At 41.1% G+C, this 16,760-nt stretch overlaps 1 protein-coding gene across 10 annotated transcripts in view; it reads right to left on the reverse strand.

Annotated features, from left to right (window-relative positions):
• ar (androgen receptor) overlaps positions 1-16,760 on the reverse strand; it is a 206,923-nt gene that overhangs the window by 113,892 nt on the left and 76,271 nt on the right. For all 10 annotated transcript variants that reach the window (XM_048544313.2, XM_048544312.2, XM_048544310.2 and 7 more), the window contains one exon: positions 6,557-6,708. In XM_048544313.2, coding sequence (XP_048400270.1) covers positions 6,557-6,708 — 152 coding nt within the window. The remainder of the gene's footprint in view (positions 1-6,556; positions 6,709-16,760) is intronic.

Here is a 16,760-nt window from a genome sequence, read left to right on the forward strand (position 1 = left end):
CCACAGGTAGAATACTGTAAACAGTTTGGTCCCTTTATCTAAGGAAGTATATACTAGAATTGGAAGCAGTCCAGAGAAGGTTTGCGAGGTTCATCCCCAGGCTACGTAGGGACTGTCTTATGAGGAGAAGTAGAGTGGGTTGTGTTTGTACTTACTGGAGTCTAGAAAAATGAAATGTGACTTTATTGAAACATATACAATTCTTAGAGGACTTAAGACATAGAAATGTGGAAAGGCTGTTTCCCCTTGTGGGAGGGTTTCTGACTGTAGGACACCATTGCAGAGTACGGGATCGCCCATTTAAGACAGAGATGAGAAGAAACTTCTTTCAGAGGGTAGTGAATCAGTGGAATTCTTTACTACAGAGGGCTGATGAAGCTGGATCATTACGTATATTCAAGGCTGAGACATCCACAGATTTTTAATCAGTAAGGGAATCATGGATTATGAGGAAAAGATTGGAAAGTGAAGTTGATGATGATCAGATCAGCCACAATTTCACTTAATGATGGAATAGAATCGATGGTCTGAATAGTTTACTTCTGCTCCTACAGCTTACGATGTTATAGACTTGTATTCAATAAAGTCTGTTTCTGTCACTCACAGAAGCGTAGATCTTAAATTAGGATTAAATTGAACCTTTTACTGAGGTATTTTTGCTGTTTTGTTAGAAGTATTAGGGATTTGTTAGAAAGTGCTGTAATTCAGATTAAACCAAGATCTGGTCTACTTGGGTTTAGGAAGCTCCTTTTGCAAGAAGGCATAAAAAGCAGAGTCCATTGCTTTACGGCACTGTTTGTAAGCCAACAGGAGTGGAAAGGCTTAACAAGCCTCCCAGTGAATTATCACATGATCTCTCAGCCCTCAGCTCTATAATCAGGCTCACTAAGTACTCTGATATCCATTGGCCATTGCCCAAACTCCTCAAAAAATCATTAAAAATTGCTGGACATTTGGGAAACCTTACTTCTTTCTTCACAATTTCAAAACAACTCCTTCCATCTTCCTGCTAAGACACAACCAGTCCCACTATTTGAGGAAGAACAGATGATTTTCTGCTTGCTGAACCCTGGAAATGCACTGTCACCTCTGATTTCACGTCTTTGGGCTCTACACTGAGCTTCTTCCATTCGATAAATTGTCACTAGAACATGCAAATAATATGAAAATGCAATGCAGTAATTTTTATAAAAGGTTAGTGGTAATGCTCTTGGCTATACTTGCATGTCAGACAATAAAAAGCTAGTGCTGAGTTCCAGGCTTTGTTTCACCGTGTTGAATTTATGATCACAGAAAAATCAATTCCCCTTAACATACAAAACTGTAGCTTTTCCTTCAAATCATACAAAGATTTCAGTACAAGCAAAACATTCTTAGCAAATTCTGGCAGAGAAACATCTGAAATGGTTCTTCTTCTACTCTTGTATTATTACCTTGGCTCCCATCAATTTCTCACTTTTTTTTGTAACACCAGTTGATCATTACGTATATTCATGTAATACTGGCCAAAGTAAGTCTTGGCTCAATATACTGTAAGTTTTATTTTTCTCTTATGGTTTACTGTGGAGGTCATTTGATGAATAAGAGGCTGCCAATGTACTTAAAACAAAAGAACATGTGGTTTTTTTTGCATGTTCTGTTAACTATTTAAGAATTATTTGTAAGTTTTATTACAAACATCAGAAAGAAGCAGTCCTGGAGCAGAGGCCAGCGTGGTGTTAATCAAGTCCCAAAGCAGAGGCCAACGCAGGGGAATTCAAGTCCTGGAGCAAAGGCCAGCACAGGGAAGTGAGTCTCGGAGCAGAAACTAGTGTGGGGAATCGAGTCCCAGGGCGGAAGCTGGTATGAGAAAGCAAGTCCCAGAGCGAACGCTGGCATGGGAAATGGGTCCTGGAGCAGAGGCTGGGGCAGAGAGCGAGTCCCAGAGAAAATATGTCTTGGAGCAGTTGAGAGCTGGTGCAGAGTGAACTGGGGCTTGGAGCAGAGCTGAGACATTTGCTGGACTGGGGTCTGGTGTACATGGTCAGACCATGATTCCAAGCCCCGCGTTCAGTTACTGCAATGTGATGTTTATTTGTAATTGTTTTATCTAACTGTAACGTCTATCCATTCAACTGTGTCATATTTCCAACTTAGACAATGAATCACTGTGAAGAAATGCAACTACTTTTCTTTCTATTCCTCTCTTTGTATTGAAGATTTGTACGTAGGTACTTTATACCTAAGATTGTGCCATAAGAAGCAATATTGTAAAACCTTTCACTGTACTCCTGTACTTGAGTACATGTGACAATAAGAGATATTTTAATTCTAAGAAAGATTCAACCATCTCACCTTACTACCACCCAAAACCTCAGGTGAAGGATGACTCTGCCTCCACTCAAGTTCCTTGTTCTTCTAGCATGACTGTAATTGGTTTGTTTTTAGCACATTTCTGCATTCACTCAATACCATTTTCTTTCATTAATGTCTTTCTGAGAACATTAAACAAACTGCTAACTCAGCTCACTCATTTTTTAACATGATTCCAAAATTCATATGTTTCACAATCTTCTACTTCTGAAATTTTCTTCTATTCTACTCAGGGCATCTATTCCAGCTCTTATCATTTTGGAGATTTTTAAACTAATATTGCCTCAACTGTTATAGACCTTTTCTCTGAATGAAAATGAATTCCACCTAAAATCTTCTGAATGATTCTGAACTTGTGTTGCTAGATTCCGGTCACTAAGCAACTGCACTTTCTTCTTAATAATAAAGTGTGAAGCTGGATGAACACAGCAGGCCAAGCGGCAGATGATGAAGGGTCTAGGCCCAAAACGTCAGCTTTTGTGCTCCTGAGATGCTATGTTCATCCAGCTTCACACTTTATTATCTTGGATTCTCCAGCATCTGCAGTTCCCATTATCTCTGCACTTTCTTCTTTCCCCTTTTTTTGCATGCACTGAACTACTGACTTCAAGGGCTTTAAAGATCTCATTCAAATACACGTAAACAAATCTCCAGACACACCAATACTGTTTACAGAACATACCTAATATGAAATTAAAAACCATTTCTTTCCTCTTCTTAACACATACAATATAGAATTTTAAACCAAACTTAATTCTATACATCAGTCACTCTTGTTAGAACCTCAGATCTCAAAGAAAAATAATTCATTATGAGCCTTTATCACAGAGCTACTGCTCAAACATATCACTGAAAACACGACGTCAGGTTAAAAATGTATGCTAATGGCATTCAGCTCTATGTGGTGAGTCAGTGATGACAGAATTTCTAGCTTCTGGCATGTTCTTCTAGCCACAGTGTTCACATGGCTAGTCCAGTTCAGTTTCTATTCTATGATAAGACCCAAGATGGTAGCTAGCAAATTCAGTGACAGTAATACCAATGAATATTCAGGGGCAATGGTTAGATTCTCATTTACCGAATATAGTCATTGCCTGGCACATGTATGGTGCAAATGTTACTTGCCACTTATCAGGCTGCATCTGGTTGTTGTCCAGGATTTGCTGCACATGGAAACAGACTACTTCAGTATCTGAGGAGTTGCAAATGATGCTGAACATTCTGCAATCATTAGAGAACATCCCCACTTCTAATGTAGTCTGAAGGAATGCCTGAAACCTAATGGAATGAGGAAACAAGTGATGGATATATAGTATTAATTAAGGTTATCCTAATTGAATGTGAAATAGCTGCATAAATACGTGGAGCTAGTAATCAGTGGAGTGAGAGTTTTATGGAGTGGGATAATGGAAATAAAGTTCTCACTAAAAGTGTTGATTTAGACTCTGTTTAATTATAGTTATCTTCCAGTATATGATGGAACAAAGGTCATTAATGTGGTAGCTGAAGATTGCTGGGCCTAGGACAATACTTTGAAGAAGTCCTTTGGTGATGTTCTGGGGCTGAAATGATTGATCTCCAACAACCACAACCATCTTTCTTCATGCATATATGAATTATTGGGGAACCAGCGCAAGCTCAATGAGCCAACTGGTCTCCCCCTTTACTGTAACAATTCTGTAATTCTGTCCTATATTAGCAAGGTGAGCAGCAGCCATTCCAGTCACATATTCAAAAGACAGTGAGAGTAGATAGAGATAGTAGGAACTGCTGATGCTGGAGAATCTGAGATAACAAGGTGCAGAGAAATACGAACACAACAGGCCAAGCAGCATCAGAGGAGCAGGAAAGCTGATGTTTCGGGTCTCGACCCTTCTGCAGAAATAGGGGAGGGGAAGGGGGTTCTGAAATCAATAGGGAGAGAGGGGGAGGCGGGTAGAAAATGGATAAGGGAGAAGATAGGTGGAGAGGAGACAGACAAGTCAAAGAAACGGGGTGGGAGCCAGTAAAGGTGAGTATAGGTGGGGTGTTAGGGAAGGGACTGCTTTGTGGAACACCTATGCTCAGTTCGCGACAAACAACTGCACCTCCCGTTGTGAACCATTTCAATTACTCCGCCCACGCCTCGGACAACATGTCCATCCTGGGCCTCCAGCAGTGCCACAATGATGCCACCCGAAGGTTGCAGGGACAGCATCTCATAGTTCACTTGGGAACCCTGTAGCCCAATGCTATCAATGTGGACTTCACAAGCGTCAAAACCTCCACTCCCTGACCGCATCCCAAAACCAGCCAGTTCGTCCCGGCCTCCCTAACCTCCTCCCACCTACCCACACCTCCCACATCAAGCCCCACCCCCATCTTCTACCTACTAGCCCCATCCTGCCTTCTTGACCCATCTGTCCTCCCTGGACTGATTTATCCTCTCCATAACTCCCCACCTACACGCACCTTTACTGGCTCCTACCCCGCCTCTTTAACCTTTCTTTCTCCTCTCCACCTGTCTTCTCCTTTATTCATCTTTTGTCCGCCTCCCCCTCTCTTCCTATTTATTTCAGAATCCCCTTCCCCTCCCCCATTTCTGAAGAAGGGTCTAGACTCGAAACGTCAGCTTTCCAGCTCCTCTGATGCTGCTTGGCCTGCTGCGTTCATCCAGCTCTACACCTTGTTGCCTAGTGACAGTAAATAGTTGAGATTAGTGCTAGTTCTCAGTTCTGAAGACGTGGCTTCAGTGCCAGAAAAAACTCACAATGATCAAATTCGAGTTGCTTGTGATCTAATTCATCATCACATGTCATAACCTATTAATTGCACTAGCTCCAGAATTGCTTAATTCACTACAATCCATCATTCACATACCAAAAATCTGTCAATCTGAACTCATACCCATCATTCATACGTTACCACATATTCAACTGAAAGAAGCTGAATATTATTTAAATGGAGAAAAACTGCAGAAAGCTACAGAATACAGGAATTTGGGAGACCTTGTGCATGAATCTCAAAAAGCTAGTGTTCAAGGTTAGAAGGTAACACCGAAGGCAAATGGAGTGTTGAGCTCTATTTCAAAGGGAATGGAGTATAAAAGTGGGAAGGATTTGCTAAAACTGACACTGTCAGACCACAGCTGGAATTCAGTTTTGGGCCCTTTATCTAAGGAATGCTACACTGGCACTGGAGACAATCTAGATATGGTTCATTAGCCTAACATCAGGAATGGAGGAACTGGGGAAAGTTGAATTGGTTGGGCCTGTATTCAGTGAAATTTAGAAGAATAAAATGCAACTATATTGAAACAGGAGATTCTCGGGCACTTCACGGAGTAAAGGCGAAAGATTATTTCCCTTTGTGGGACAGTGTAGGACTAGAGGGCACAATCTCAGAATATGACATTTAAAGCAGAGAGTAGGAGAAATTTCTTCTCTCGGATGGTAGTGAATTTGTTGAATTCTTTACCAAAGAGGGCTGTCGAAGCTGGGTTGTTAAGTATATTCAAAGTTAAGATAGATTTTTAATCAGTAAGGGTCAAAGATTATGGGGAAAAGTCAAAAAATTGAATTTGAGAATTATCAGATTAGCCATGATTGCAGAGAATGGCAGGAAAGACTCAATGGGCTGTATGACCTACTTCTGCTCCTATGTCTTATGGTCTTACTAACCACGCTGCATAACAGTACTTACATACTTTTCTCTTTCATTTGCGGTACAAGATAACGTACAACCAGAGACAGGCAACAGGGGTCTGACAGAGAGGACAGGCACATCTGCATGTCACAAACACCAAGCAGGGAACATTGCTGGTCATCTGTGCAACAACTACTGCTGAGGTCTATACAGAGATGGGGATGAACATTATCATTTCAACAACAGAAAGTAAAATGGAAGAGACTTTAGGACGACATTTAACAATGCATGTAGAATATACATATAAAAATACTGAACTACAAAATGTTAATGATATCAAATCAAGAGGAACCATTCTGCATAGTGAACACCAATCTGGATAAAAACAGGAACTGAAACATTAAATGCTCTTCAGAAACTGTGGAGTTTCTCTTTACACTTGCTGCCTAAGTTGCTGGCCATTTCTAGCGTTTTTCTGTTTCTGTTTCAGGTGTCCAGAATCTGCAATATTTTAATTTTTTATTTATCTGGATAATCCAAGGTATTACTATCAAATAAAGATATACATAACTTGAAGTACCTTCAGCTGCTCTCTTGAAGAACACCTTGCAACTGCCACAAGTGAGTGCTCCATAATGACATCCTGATGCCTCATCCCCACAAATGAGACAGGTTTTCTGTGGTTGGAAAAAGTAGTCCATTTGGAGACCAAGATTCCTTGTATTCTCCGATCTTGAATGAAAACAAAGAACTCATAAGTCTCATAGTGTCTGCTGTAAACAAATGTAAATATCTGTTAAAACAAGTTAGAATGATCAGAAATGCCTTATACTTACAAAATCAAGTTCAGTTCTCTTAAAGATTGCCTTCTCTGATTTTTTTTAACGAGTGCATTGTTGACTGTATTCTCTAGGTTTAGATGATATCCATGAAAACATCAAACTAACGGTCTTAAGATTAAACCGCATTGTTTTAATTTAATCACTTTTAAAAAATGCTCCAGATTTGTCAGAAATTGGCAAGAAAAATATGTTGGAATTTTAAACCATTTTCAACACATAATGTTATGTTGAAATGTTGCTTAAGTCGATTAATTTGTAAAGATTCTGCATACACTAATTAGATCCCAGGCTATTCGGGACACAAAGAGTATGAGTACATTAATGATACAAATTTGAAGCCAGTCACCAAGTCCATGGGGGCAAGCATTTACCGTAAATAAGGTTTTATGTACAGTATAGTTTTGGGTTACATAAATTTACATGGAGTGCACGGGCGGGAAGCTAGCCAACAGAGAACTGCAATAGTTTCATCTAGTGGTAACAAATTCATCAATGCAGACTTAAGCAGCAGATACAGTGTCAAATGATCTTCGATGTGGAAATATGCTGTTCTGGTGACAGAGACAATGTAGAGCTCAACTCGGTTATATAATACACCAAATTTGCCGACAGTCTGGTTTAATCTCGGACAGTGGCCACTGAAATGGATGGAATTCCTTATTAACAATTTGCATCAGTTAATTGGAGGAAAATTTCCACTCATCGAACCCTGACAAGCTGTGTTACAAATTAGAGGGGGTGGAGGAGTCAATGAAGATAGTAGTAAGTTTATGTAAAATGTTATTAGCACTTGGAACCTGACATTATGGTTTCAGAAATTCACAGAAATGAAATTGCAGGAGAAACCAGGTCTGGTTGCATCTGTGGAGAGAAAACAGAGTTAACATTTCAAGTTCAGTGATATTTTTTCAGAACTAGACTTGAAACATTAACTGTTTTCTCTGTACGTATACTGCCAGATTTGCTGAGTTTCTCCACCAATTTCTGTTATAGTTGTTTCAGATCTCCAGGATTTGCAGTTATTTGCTTTCCACTGTTTTCAGATGTTGTCATGGGACAGCCTCCTGATGTTAAACAGAGCTGGCCAAGGACAGATCCCTGGGGCACTCTGTAGGGACAGAGTGGAAAGAGAAGCCATTTTAGGTCTACGGATGAGGAACTGAATGAGATTTCAGGAGCTAAACAATTATCAAAGAAAACAGTGGAGAAGCATAGGGTGCTCAAACATACCAAAGGTTGCAGATAAGGAGGAACAGCTTACCATTGTCACTCTTATCTGCATCTTAAAAGGTAATTTCAGAACTATGCCTCAACGTCGTGCAGGATCCACTTGTTACTCTCAACAGCCTCCCAATTTCAATTTCAATAAGCTATATGACTATGAAAAGGAATTCATGAAGTAGTTTTCTGTTGCCTTCCTCACTTATACTTAAAGGAGTACTCAAGACTTCTTGAAGAAGTGTCTGCGTGTAATTAGCCAGGTTTTTTTAAAGATTAGATTAGATTCCCTACAGTGTGGAAACAGGCCCTTTGGCCCAACAAGTCCACACCACCCCTCGGAGCGTCCCACTCAGACCCATCCCCCTATAAGCCACACACCCCTGAGCACTATGGGCAATTCAGCATGGCCGATCCACCTAGCCTGCACATCTTTGGACTGTGGGAGGAAAACGGAGCACCTGGAGGAAACCCACGCAGACACGGGGAGAATGTGCAAACTCTGCACAGACAGTTACCTGTGGCTGGAATCGAACCCAGATCCCTGGCGCTGTGAGGCTGCAGTGCTAACCACTGAGCCAACATGCCACCCCAGGTTCTCTCAAGGCTTTACCTCTTCTGCTGCCATTGAATATTTGCTGGCTTTGCCTTTGGGCACGGCTTATAACCCTGAACGTAGGATTCTTTCTTTGACCACTGCTGACAAAACAAATAGGGGTGCCTCTGTTCGGTCCTATGGTGGGGTGAAAACCTAAATGGAGAGGTTAAAATAAGGAACTGACAGAAAGATAAGCACAGATTGGGATCCAGAAACACAATTCAAGAACTTTAAACTGAAATGGGAAAGGAGAGATTGGACATAATTTGGTAAGAGTGTTTTTTTTGACGTGGGCTGGCATATTTAATGAAGAATACAAATATCTGAGGACCCATGAAAGAAAGTTTAAAAAGCTTCCCCTCCATTCACAGGCTGGTTCTTTCTAATGCTTGCTGCTGGCAGGTTTATTGGTGCGTATTCCAATAATAAACATGGGAGAGGAAAATTCTGAGTGGTACAGCAACAAGCAGATGGTAAGTAAATATAAACAATGAGAGAGCTGCTGGTGGAGTGAGGTCTGGGAGCAGGAAGCCCGGTTTGGGAGGTGAGATGTGGAATGGACACAAGGTGCAGAAGGGAGTGGGAGGCTGACATCCAGGGAATTATGAGCAGAGGATCAGTAGTTGGGGCCAAGAATCAGAACAGAGAGCCGTAAAGCTGTGAGCCGAGACTGAAGGGCTATGAACCAGGATCAAAGAGCTTGGAGCAGTACATTGAAGGTTGGAGCCACCAGCTAGTTACAGAAGCTGGAAGGAGGACTGTGGCTGGACATTTCTGCTGAAACAGTCATCCACCCAGTGTACTGGACTGGGGAAGATGGAAGCTGCAAGTGGCTTGAAGGCAAAAAAGCTGCAAGGAAGACAGACAAGAATGCCTTGAGGGCCTAGAGGGAGACTGGGGCCTGGAATGGGGCTCTGGATAACAGGGAGGCTGCAAAGGGATTGAGGGAGACCCGGGACCTGGAGGAGATGGTGAAGCTGCAAGGGGGATTGAGGAGAATGGAGTCCTCAAATGAGTAAGAAGAGTTGAGGAGGCTAAAAGAGTGTGAGAAGAGAAAAGGGAGGTAGTAAGAAAGGAGGATGACATAGGGAGGTCATAGGAGAGCACAGGAGAAGATGAGGAAGTCAAAAATGGACAGGAGGAGAAAGGCCACAAGAAAGCAGGAACAAATAGGAGGCTGGATGTGGGGGTAGAAGGGAAAGTTATAAAGGAGTGGCGAAGATAGGGAGACTGCAAGGGAGTTGACAGAGAGATGGAGTATGTAAAGGATGTGAGACAGAGGTGAGGAGAGGGGAAAGGAAACTGCAAAGAAGGCAGAAGTTTCAAATCTGTCAACAAAGGCACACTCAGCTAAACAGGAGCTATGAAATCTTGAATTCACTGAGATATAAAATAGAACACAGAACAGTACAGCATAGCATGGGAAAAAGCCTTTCAGCCCACCATCTCTGTGCTGACCATGACGTTATACTAAACTAATCCTATCTGCTTATGGTCCCTCTACTATTTACCTGTTCATGTATGTTTCAAAATGCCTCTTAAACTTTGCTATTGTACCAGCATCTACAACCTCCCCTGGACAGGTTGGGGGAGAAGAGACTTTGAAGCTGTTGAAGTCAATATTCTGGCCATTGGGCTATCCCGAGGTGAAATATGAGGTGTTGTTCCTCCAGTTTATGTTTGACCTCAACCTGACAGTGGAGGAGGCCAAGGATGAACATGTCACCAGAGCGAGCGGGGGAGTTAAAGTGGATGGCAACCAGAAGGTCAGGCTGCTTGATGCATGCAGAGCGCAGATGCTCTGCAAACCGGTCGTGAATCATGTGTTGAACTCCCTGACATACAACAGACCACACGAGGAGAAACGGATACAGTAGATGATATTACAGGAAGTGCAGGTGAATCTCTGTTGGATTAGGAAGAGTTGTTTGGGCCTTAGACTGAGATGAGAGAGGTGGTGTCAGGGCAGGTGTAGCACCTCTTGCGGTTGCAGGAAAGGTACGAGGTGTGGTGGAGGGGTTGGTGGGGAATGCAACTGATCAACTATGATCTAGGATTTGCAGCAGGCTCAAATGGTTGAATTTTTTACAGACAGGTTTGCCTGGTGGCATTGACACAAGACTATTAATTCAGCAATGTAGATAATGTCCTGGGGATATGTGTTTGAATTCAACAGAGACAGAGGGCAGAATTTGAATCCAATAAAAATCTCAGATTAAAGGCCTATCAAATGATAGGCATTAAACTGGTGAAAGTTGTTAAGAAAAAAGTTGCATCTGATTCACCAGCAACTTTTAGGAAAGGAAACTGCCGTCTTTACCTAGTCTGTCCCATATGTGACTTGAGACCCTTAGCAATGTGACTGCCTCGTAACTGCCATCTGAGCAATTACTGATGGGCGGCTTGGCCAGCAATGCCTACACCATACGAACGAAAAAGAAAATGGCCTACACCTTCTCCAAAACAGTAAAAAGTGTAGCAATTACCTTGGCAAAATATTACAGATTTGTGGATATATAATAGAAACACATTCCCTGTGATTCCATCAATCTGCAGAAAGTCTTTTAAGGGTGGTGGCGTTCTGGGTGCAGAAATAATTGTCAGAACATTGAATAAGCACTTTTATTGAGAACTTATATACACTGTCTTTTGCCAATTTAGAAGTCTGTGGTATTGAGGAAATTATGTTTTCATTGTGTATTATGGCTTTAAGTTTGATGGGGTTAATAGTCATTGAAGGTATTGATAAATTCTTCTAATTTTGTCTCTGCAGATTCAAATACTATATACATCACAAAAATGCAAGAAGGCAATATTACTATTCGACTTCATCAACTAATAAAGGAGTTAGTGAGGTAGTGAAAAATAACCTTGAAAAGCAAAAGGAAGTCTGCGAAAATAGTACATTTTGCGCTGTCATGGGCATCTCACATTTGTTATTGCTGCAGGTGAGGGTTGAATGCAGGTAAGAAAGATTTAAGGAAGACGTGGTTACACATAACACCAATGTGCTGGATTATTTTCAGAGAATTACATCAGAATTACAACATTAAAACAGTACATGCAATGTGTCTACTTTTCCCATTATAATTTATTTTGTCTGGTTTTGTTAGGTTAAATATTAACCACGACAATATGAATCTATATATTAGAGATTATTGTACTAAAAGTCTATTACTATATTGATGCAGTGTCTTATTCATTCCCTACATGTGGCTTGAAGCGTTAAACAGTAAGTTCAATGTACAAAATCATACTTTAAATAAAATAACGTCATATTTCTCAGCTTAATTACATTATTTCACTTTCTCTATTAAAGTCTTCACTAAAGCCTATCTCAACAGCCTGAATTTGTAAATTTTACTCTCGAAAAGCTGTCAAATCATGCGAAACTGCGCAGCAACAGTTGAAAAGGATGTACGTGGCCTGTCACTGTTACTTATATTACTGTGTACCTTTTAGTGCAACTAAAGTCCAGTTTCCCCAATTATTATTAAACTAATGCATTGAATTACGCTGTGACTTAACAGTATTGGAAGACTGAATATATCAGTTAATTCCTTTCTGTTTTAGTCATGCCTTTGAAATGGGACAATGCCCATACTAAAACAGCCTTGAAAGGTTTAGTTAAACATGTCCAGTTTATGCACTGTTATGGACCAGACCAAAACCCCTCAAAATACATTAAGAAGATAGCCTAGACACGAACTTTTTCTTATTTTACAGGCAGATGTCAGGCATTGCATTCCAGATGCAATTTGATTGGTCAGACTACCTGATTTGAAGCAAAACATACTTAATTCATACACTATAGTTAAAATACAACAAAAGAAAAGAGAAATTGGAGTAATTTAACTCCACTGGCAAACTTAACAGAATAGATTATTTTACGAATGAACAGTTAACTGTCCCAATATACTAACATCTCATAAACATACCTTTGACAAAAGCAAGTTCTGAAAACTAGGTTGTCTCACAGGCAATTCTCCAGTCTAGCGGAAACGCAGCAAGAGAAACCTCTGAGAGACAGAGTAACATGGACAGATGCTTCCACATAGCTTCAAAACTCAGCAATGGCTGCTGAAAAACTAAAATTAAAAATCTGGGCTCTATGGGAGATTGCCTTTCCCATTCAGGCTGCTTCTATTGTCCCAATTAAATAAAATCCTAAGGCCTCACAAGCTGTTAATGGACTTTCGATTGACAGCTTGGCTCCACAGACTTCAAACCTCTCTTCAAATAAAAAAAATCAGAAAAAAATACACCTCATAAGACCATAGTACCGTCACGGTACATTGGTGTTCCAAGTTCAAATTTAGATCTCTATTGATTGAGGGAAATAAATAAAAGATAGTACAGCTCTGACTTTCAATTTAAAATGAACTAAGTGATGTAAACACTTGTGGAGTGATTTCAATGTTAGAAAATTTAGAGTAAGGGACTGGTAACAGCTTTCCACTACCATTACAGAGTTAGATTTCATTTCTGTGCTTAAAGCAGGGAATTGCACACAATTACCAGCGCAAATAGTAGCGCAAGTTCTTTTCGACTCTCACAACAAGGCTAATTAGCGTCTTTTTCCATTGTGCTTCAGATTGCCCTCAGCCAGCTATTCCTTACCTGACGATGCTGACAGGAACAAAATTTAGGCTGGTGATCACCTTCATAGTCTGGCACAGTGTCACCTGGGATAGTAAGCTGCATTGTTTTGAGCTGGATGGGTCAGTTAGAATGTGTCTTGACAAATACTGATCAAGTATTGATCCTTAGACAAATAGCTTAGATACTTAGATAGGAAGGTAAGGCATTCTGCAACAAGGCCAGTTCACCCTAAGAACTCTCTAAAATAACTATATTCATGCTGCATTCTAAGATCTTTGCTGCAACTGTCACTGCAGTTCTTCCTCCTGTACCAAGTGGAAGCAGCACCAGCTAGATTTGTTCTAAACTGTGGCAGCTTCTTCAGTGTTGTTAAATTAGACGGACAACCACAAGACAGCAACATCAAAAGTCAGAAGTGATTTTGCAACAAAAATCACCAAAACATATATGCCAGTTATGTCAGTGGCTGTATGTGCATATGTTTACATTTTGCAGCCTGTTGAATCTGCCATCAATTTTTACAGAGCTCGCTAATGCACTGGAGCATCATGTTTCAGCATCAAGATGATAGTGGGATCCAAATTCATTCTATATATTAGAAGCTGTGACAGATTCATAAGCACCTACCCACTCATAGCAGGACCCATTCTCTGATTCTAAATGTTAAAAGAAACAAATCTTATAAAGTGGTACCTTTTTTTTAAAAGCCAGGCATGGAATATACATGTTTTCACGTTCAAAGGCAATAACTGACATCATCTGAGCAGTCACTATTTCTCAGTCTGCTCTTTCAAAATAAAGTTGATGAGCTGATAGTACAAATACAGACAAGTAGGTATGATCTGGTGTGGATCACTGAAACGTGGTTACAGGAAGACCGGAACTGGGAGTTAAACATCCACTGATACTCCGAAAGGATATGCAAGAAGGAGCAGGAGATGCAGCTGCTTTATTGGTTTAGGATGTCATTGAGGCTATATTAAGAAAAGACATTGGCACTTGGGACCAAGATGTTGAATTAGTCTGAGTGAGAATAAAAGGCAAGGGAAGAACCCCATGGTAGAAATAGTTTACAGGCCCCCAAACGTCCAAAGTAAGGCATATTATAAACCAGGAAATTATAAAAACAGTGAGATGGGCACAATAATAATAATGGGTGATTTGAACATGCATGTTGACTAGATTCATCAACTTGGCAAGGTAGCCTTAAAGAAAATTTTAAAGGAGCGTACAAAGGATTGTTTTTTAGGGCAACATGTCATGAATCCATCCAGAGGACTGACTACTTTAGATTTGCTGTTATGTAACAAGAAAGGATTGATGTCGTTAAGGATCCTCTTGGAAGAAAAGACCACAATATGCTGGAGTTTCAGATTCAGGCTGAAAAAATTAAGACAGAGTTGCATATAGAAGATTAAGTCTAGGGAAAAGGTAATTGTACAGTCTTGAGGAAGGAGTTGGCCCGAGTGGACTGAACAGCAATATTAATGGGCAGGATAGTTGCAGAACAGTGGCAAATACTTAGTGAGATACTAAGTACCTCTCAATTAAACTACTTCCCTGATAGGGCTTCCAGGAATTCTAAAAAGGTGAAAAATCATCAATGGCTTAACAAGGTGGTCAGGGATGACATAAAGGCAAAAGCTAGGATGTATCATAATTGCAAAGTTAGTGGCACTCTGGGCACTGCCCCACCAACACGACTATATCTTCACCCAATTCTGGCTACCTGACAAAGCTTCTTGCCAACATCTTCATTTGCGACACCCCTGGATGGCCCTGGTGGACTTCTGCCAGTATCTGGCAGTACTCTTTATTGGGGCAATCACTCTTGCTTCCCATAATAAAATGCCATCCTCCACAATAATCTGATCTCACCTAGTCCAGAAAGGTTTCAATTCTGGTTGTGATGCCCTTTTTGTTTCCTCCATCACCACCAGTTCTTAGCTTTGCCAGGACTGGGCATTTTTGTGCCCACAGTCCAATACTGTCAATGGTGACCAGAAAGTTTAAATCCAGAACGGACTGTTCCAGTGGTGGCACCAATAATGGTGTATCTGCCAGCAGGAGGCGACTCCAGGCATCTGGCTTTGCTACTTGGTTTCCTGGGTAGTGTTCCGACTTGTAACTGTACACACTGAGAACGGCAACCCACTGCTGAATTCGGCCTGAAGCTATCGGCAGCACTCCCTTGCCCTCTTTCAGGAGCCATAGCAGGAGTTAGTGGTTTCTTACTATTTCAAATTCACATCCATAAAGGCAGCGGTATAATTTTCTCACACCAAATATGATGGCCAAACCTTCCTCCTCTATCTGGGTGTATCTGTACTCTGCCTCAGCAGAAGTCTGGGAAGCATACGTTATTGGGCGTTCCTCTTCACTCAGCCATCTGTTAATCAACAACCCTGACACTGTATGGGGAGGCATTGCATGTCAGCACCAGATTTCGCTTGGGACCATAGTGTGCCAACACCTTAGACAATGATAAGTGCTTCTTAATTTCCTTAAAGGGTACATCTGGGCTAAAGACCATTTCCAAGGCTGCTCCTGTTTCAATAGCAAATATTATAGCGCTAGGACAGAGGTCAGGTTACGTATGAATTTCCCGTAATAATGCACCAATTCAAGGAAAAACCTAAGCTCCAGTACACATGTGGGAGCCGGGGCACCTTTGACTGCTCTCATTTTATCCTCCAAAGGATGTAACGCAATCTTGTCGACTCTGTAGCCGAAACAAGTCACTGGAGTGCCTGGAGCACATATTTTCCCCTTCCAAGGTGTAACACTTGCCTTGCAGAAACATCTAGGGTCTATATCCAAGTTCTTTAAGTGCAATTTATTGGTCTTCTTTGTTATTGGCATGTTATCCAGATAAATGGTGACCTGTGGTTGACTTTGTAAAATGTTTTCCATCGTCTGCTGTAAACCGGCACAGGATGATGACACCCCAAATGGCAGTCTCGTATATTGCTACAAATTCTTATGGGTATTAATTGTAGCAAACTTCTCGGAATCCTCATCTAAGCACAATTACGGGTATGCATGGCTCACGTCCAGCTTTGTGAAAGACAGCCTCTCCCACTGGCTTTGCATATGAGTCCTCTATGCGAGAGACTGGTTATTTATCCAGTTGTGAAAAGGTGTTTGTTTAAAATCCCATTAAAGGCAAACCAACCTGTACGTCCTCACAATTGGTACGATCAGTGCTGGCCGTTCCATAAACTGTACTGGTGTGATGATTTCTCTGCTCTCCAGCATCCTGATTTCTGTCTCTACATTTGCATGCAAGGCTAATGGCACAGGGTAGGCATTGCAGAATCATGGAATTGCTTCCTGGTAACGTGCAAGGTGGCCTTGGCTCCTTTGATAGTCCCTTGACTTTCCTCAAAAATTTGCCGGTATTTAATTAGGATTTCACTCAAGCTGTCATTTTCTAATCAAAACACGTTGAGCCAATCAAGGTGAACCTTTCTCAATCAATTTCGCCCCGTCAGGCTTGGGCCTGAGCCTTTTCCCTCAATCAG

Source organism: Stegostoma tigrinum, chromosome 15 (assembly GCF_030684315.1).
Source record: "Stegostoma tigrinum isolate sSteTig4 chromosome 15, sSteTig4.hap1, whole genome shotgun sequence".
Lineage (NCBI taxonomy): Eukaryota > Metazoa > Chordata > Chondrichthyes > Orectolobiformes > Stegostomatidae > Stegostoma > Stegostoma tigrinum.